Genomic DNA, 5,084 nt, shown 5'->3' with positions numbered 1-5,084 from the left:
GGGGGTTGTGGGGTCAGTGTGAGGGGGAGGAAAAAGGGGGTGAAAAAGAGGGGGAAAAGGGAGAAAAAGCATGGGGGAAAAGAGCAGGAAAAGGGGGGGAAAGGAGAGGGGAAAGAAGGGGGGAAAAGGGCGAAAAAAAGCAGGAAAAAGGGGGTAAAGGGAAAAAAGGGAGAAGGAAAAAAGATACACACGGAGCTTCCCCCATAGAGCCCCCCTCCCCACCCATCCAGCGCCACAGTGTCGGGTCCCAGCACCGAGAGGGGTCCAACAGCACCCGGGGGGCTCAGCCAGGGAATACCCCCCCACCCCCCTCACAGCACACCCCTCACCCGCCTCGAAAACATTTAAATTATATATATATATAAAAAAAAAAATTCATTAAAACCCCCCAAATTGTGCGCACAGGGTTTCTATTTCACAAAAAAAAAAAAAAAAAAAATTTTTGCTTTTTAACTCTCCCCCCTCTGCCCCCGCCAACACACTCCAGAGGAGGGGGGAAAACTCCCCAAAGACTGGGGAAAAACACCCCAAAAGTGGCTCCCAGGCGCCTCCAACTTCCCAGTTCCCGTCTGGCTCCGACAAAAACCCGTTGTTTATCCCGTTTTCTAACTAAACGCAACACGAAGGCGGCGGCGGGCGAGTCCCGAGGGGACACGGCACCCCCAGACACCAGGACTGGGCCCTGCTGATCCCCACGGCGATATCCCAAATCCCAAGGCCACGGGAGCGGAGCAGCCGCTGCGGAGCCTCGGCCAGTGCCAGCGCAGGGGAGGAGGGAACGAGTCCGGAGAACGTCCCAAAACCCAAGAGAACAAAACTGGGATGGCAGAGGAACGAAACCATCCGTCGGCACGGAGCGGGCGTTCGGAGCTCCCGGAGCCCCCGTTATTTCCGACAGGTCCGGTGCGGCGTCTGCTTCTTCTGCACCTCCAGCCGGCAGCGACTGCGCTCGTCCAGCCATGGCAGCTCGAAGTTCCTGCGGGCACAGCCGGTGGCACCAGATCAACCAGTGCCCTCCCAGGGGTGACACCAGACTGAGGCACAGCCCAGCCCCGTCCCCTCACGCATCCCCCGTACTCACTGTGGGGTCAGTTTGGGTAGGGGCCGGCCAAAGGCGACGACGGGCAGGTACGGGGTGATGAGCAAACTTTCCACTGTGGGAGACACCAGAGTGTGAGACCCCTCCCTGTCTGCACCCCCTGTCTGTACCCCAACACCCCTGGCCCCCGGCTCACCGTCATCTGGCTCAGGGAAAAATGAGGTAACTTCAGGTTCCGACTCCTGAATCCCTTTCCTTTTGTACATTCGGAGCTGCAGCCGCTGTAGGATTCTCTGTTCCCTGATCCGCTGGATGTCCCACCTGGAAAAAACAGGATGGAGGGGAAAGTGAGGAGCCACAAGCAGTGCCAGACCCTCCCAGCTGGATGAGGGGGCTGTGCCAGCTGCCAGTGATGCAGGAGCATCCCTCCTCCCACAGCATTCCCAGTTCCCTTCCCAGCTGCACCCTGTCCTGTCTCCCTGCTCTGAGTGGCACCCCAAGACCATCCCCTGCAGGACCAGGGACCCCAGACCCCTGCCAGTCCCTTTGTTCCCACCTTTTCCTTCGTTTCTCATCCAGCTCCAGCTTCGCATGCCGTTTGGAAAAGACGCTGTCGTCCAGGTTCTGAAACGACACCGGACAGCGATCAGTGCGTCATCCCGGTGCCAGATCCTGCTCCAAGAGGGGCCTGGTCCTTCCCCCTCCCATTCCAGGAGTGTGGAACAGCCCAGAAGGCCCCTGTGGCACCGCCAGCTCCGATGGGAGCTGCTGTGGGATGGCTCACGTACCTCCAGGAGGTCCGAGGGGTTGGGGTCTCTCAGGGGCTCCACGACATGGTCCCTCCAAGACGGAACTGCGGGACGAGAGGGAAGCTGTTACCCCACGCTGGCACCTCCACAGCCCCTGCCCCACATTTCCCACCTATCCCTCCCTTGAAGCACAGTTTGGGATCTCCCAAACCCCCATCCCAAGCCAGGCTGGGCGATGCTGCTGCGGCGGGAGATGATGGGGGTCTGGGGGGAAGGCAGAGCTTGTCGCCACCCCCTCGGCCAAGCACACGAGCAAACCTGAGCCACTTTCAGGGACGTGCTGAGCTCTCCCCACGCCGGAGCACTGGCCACCTGGCACGAAGGCACCGGGTGACCCCGGTGCTGTGGCACGATGGCAGGAGCCAGGAGCCCTGCCCAGAGCGGGGTGAGCCACAGACGGGATCTGGGAGAGCCCAGAGCCGGCACCCACCGCCGTGGAAGGAGCCAGCAGTGTGGCACCTCTCCCAGTGCCACGGGCACTCCCTTTGGGAATCTGGGAGCCCTGCCCCGGGTTCAGGATGAAGGTGCCGAGCCGCATTCCCTGGCCAGCTCAGCCCTAGCAGCTTCTCCATCCTTACTTGCTACAGTCTCCTCCTTTTTCGGGGAAGGCTCCCGCAGCGGCGACGGGGGCGGCTGGTGCCAGCGGCACAAGTACATTTCGGTGGTGGAGAGATAGGGCAGGTCGTCGGCCTCGCTGCCCAAGCCCTTCTCCTTGGGGTGGGCGCCGGGGCCCTTCGGCGGGGCCGAGGCTCGGAGCGGGGTCTCCAGGAGCGACCGGGGTTTTTCCGGAGTCTCTTGGCTCCGCAGTTCTCGTTTACAAACAGTTTCGGCCAAGGAGCCACCCGACTCCTCTTTCCCCGGGGAGTGCTTTGGAGTTTTACTCTTCACTTTGGGGAACTCCGACACCAGTTTTTTAACGGGCGTCTTCCTCTCCGCGCTCCCGAACGTCGGCTTCCTGCAGGAGGGAGAGGAGCTGAGCTGGGCACGTGGATCCTCACCCTGCGCCAGGGCCACCATGGGGCGGTCCAGCACCCCCAAATCTGGGCAGTTGCATCAGGGCAAGACAGTTTCCAGAGGGGCTCCCCTGGAATTTCGGGCGCCCCCCCCCCCCCCCACTCCCCACCCAGGCTTTCACCAGGTTCTCCTGGATGCAGGGATGTGTTCCTGGTGCTGGGCAGCCTCTCTGAGCAGCTCAAGGGTCGCTGGGCAGTGCCAGCCCCATGGACAGAGAGTAAAGCCATGGGGAATGTCTCCCCTTTCCCCCACACAGCCCCCCAGGAACCCGTACCTTTTATGCCCCTTCCCGTTCCTGCCGTAGGGGAAGTGCTTGGGCTGCAGGGTCGGGGGGGGCTCCAGCAGGTCCTGGGGGCACTCTAGGGGCAGCTTCTCACATGCCTCTGCCTCCGGCTTCTCATCCACCTCAAAGCCCTGGAAGATGCGGTGCTTCTCCCGCTCGCTGTCCTTCTTCACCAGCTGCACCCGCCTTTCCATGCGCTCGATCCGCGCCAGGAGCTGCAGGGCAGGTGAGGGAGGGCTCAGTTTGATGGGGGGATTCCAACAGAATCATAGAGCAGTTTGGGTTGGAATGGATCTTAAAAGCCCATCCAGTCCCACCCCCTGCCATGGGCAGGGACACCTTCCACTGTCCCAGGTTGCTCCAAGCCCCATCCAACCTGGCCTTGGACACTTGCAGGGACGGGGCAGCCACAGCTTCTCTGGGCAAACAGAGAATTTGGGGAGTCCCTAACTCAGTATCCTCCCCGATGCTGCAGGAGGGAGAGGGGGGTTTGTAACTGCCTGTGGGCTTAGAGAGCACCTGGTGGCACCTGCCTGAGGTCACCTGTCCCCAACTCTCCCCAGCCCCTGTCACAGCCAGAGGCTGCACTGTTTAGAAGGGGCAGTTTGGACACTGCAGTGGGGGGGTCCCAGCACCCCCCAGGGACGTGGCTGGGGAGGGCACCCACCCTCAGGGAACAGCAGAGCCCAGTACACTCAGGGTTTGGCAGCCCCACCATCCCCGCCGGTGTCACCCCACAGGAAGCCCCGGGAAAGCCCTTGAATCGCCATCACGGCCTCACCACAGAGCGGCTCCTCCATGTTGGGGGATGCGGCATCGCCTGCGGCGGCACCACGTGGGGTGTCCCTGTCCTTCCCGCCACAACCTGGGCCACCACCGCTGCCACCGCAGCCACCGCCGCCTGATGGCACACCGCCACGGCGCTGTGGGGCTGGCAGGGGGTGACCCACGGCCGTGGGGGGGGACGCACACACACAGCGTCCATGGGGTGACACAGGCAGGACACCCGGGGGGAAGGGGGATCACAGCTAAGCTCAGCCGTGGGGGCCCCGCAGTGCCCCCCCCCCCCCACACACACACCAAGGCCAGCAGCCTCTCGTGGCCGTGGGGGACCCCAGACCGCCAGGCTGGGAGAGGACAGCCTCCCCCCTTCAGCGAGTGGCACCGAGCAGCGGGGCCGCGTCCCGCCCGGTGCCCGCGGTGTCGCGGCCGCTTTAAGTCCTCCCCCCGCGCCGGTCGCCACGGTGACGGGCGGCGGCCCGTTAACCCCCGACGGCCCGCCCCGCCCCCGCCCTTTGTGCCCCCGCGCCCTTTGTCTGGGGGGGCTGCGACCCCCGAGGGGCTCCCAGCGCTGGGGAGGGACCACCGACCCCTGGGGGGGCTCCCAGCCCTGGGGGGGGAAGCCCAGCCCTGAAGGGGCACCGATCCCTTGGAGGATGGGGGGGGCAGAGACCCCCCGGGAGAACCCAGCCCTCCGGGGGGGCACCCAGAGCAAAGGAGCGGTCACCCGAGCCACCCCTAGGGGAGGGGCAGTATTGCCCCGAGGGGTGTTTAACCCCTTGGGGAGAGGGGCATCAACCCCCTTGGGGGTGGGGGTATGTACCTCCTGGATATCTTGGGGAGGGGGGCAGATCCCCCTCCCGCCGGGGTTGTTACTCCGAAATGCTTGGGGGGGGGGGGAGGTATTAACCCCTGGGGTGCCACCAAGGGTCGTTAACCCCCCCAAGGAGGGATTAACTCCTGGTGCACCACGAGGGGAGAACAGTAACCCCCCCGATGTGGGGCATTAACCGCCACGGGGGGGGTGTGGGGGGGTGATTAACCCCTGGGGTGCCACAGTGGGGAGAAGGTTAACTGCTACAAGGGGCACACTGACCCCCAAGGGGGGGGCATCAAGCCCTGGGGTGATACAGGGGGTGGGTGTTAATCCCCATGGTGG

The 5,084-nt window shown here is 63.8% G+C and overlaps 1 protein-coding gene across 4 annotated transcripts in view; it reads right to left on the bottom strand.

The window, feature by feature from the left end:
- Positions 1-419: 419 nt before the first annotated feature.
- The window catches only part of MSL1 (MSL complex subunit 1), a 4,911-nt gene continuing 246 nt past the window's right edge, over positions 420-5,084 (bottom strand). Inside the window, exons 1-8 of one of the 4 annotated variants that reach the window (XM_027908486.1) lie at positions 4,760-4,892; positions 3,137-3,360; positions 2,427-2,803; positions 1,828-1,892; positions 1,596-1,663; positions 1,236-1,360; positions 1,082-1,154; positions 420-976 (exon numbers count right to left, since the gene is read on the bottom strand). In XM_027908486.1, the coding sequence (XP_027764287.1) occupies positions 886-976; positions 1,082-1,154; positions 1,236-1,360; positions 1,596-1,663; positions 1,828-1,892; positions 2,427-2,803; positions 3,137-3,339 (1,002 nt within the window). In that variant the 5' untranslated portion in view covers positions 3,340-3,360; positions 4,760-4,892 and the 3' untranslated portion in view covers positions 420-885. Of the gene's footprint in view, positions 977-1,081; positions 1,155-1,235; positions 1,361-1,595; positions 1,664-1,827; positions 1,893-2,426; positions 2,804-3,136; positions 3,361-3,926; positions 4,056-4,748; positions 4,893-5,084 lie in introns of those variants that run through there. The other 3 variants (XM_027908485.1, XM_027908483.1, XM_027908484.1) reach the window with 3 other exon arrangements.

This window comes from Empidonax traillii, unplaced genomic scaffold (assembly GCF_003031625.1).
Source record: "Empidonax traillii isolate 1590-97213 ecotype Southwest subspecies unplaced genomic scaffold, ASM303162v1 scaffold1724:size79124, whole genome shotgun sequence".
Lineage (NCBI taxonomy): Eukaryota > Metazoa > Chordata > Aves > Passeriformes > Tyrannidae > Empidonax > Empidonax traillii.
The sequence above is the reverse complement of the archived record's forward strand: the minus strand, read 5'-3'. Positions and strand labels throughout refer to the sequence as shown.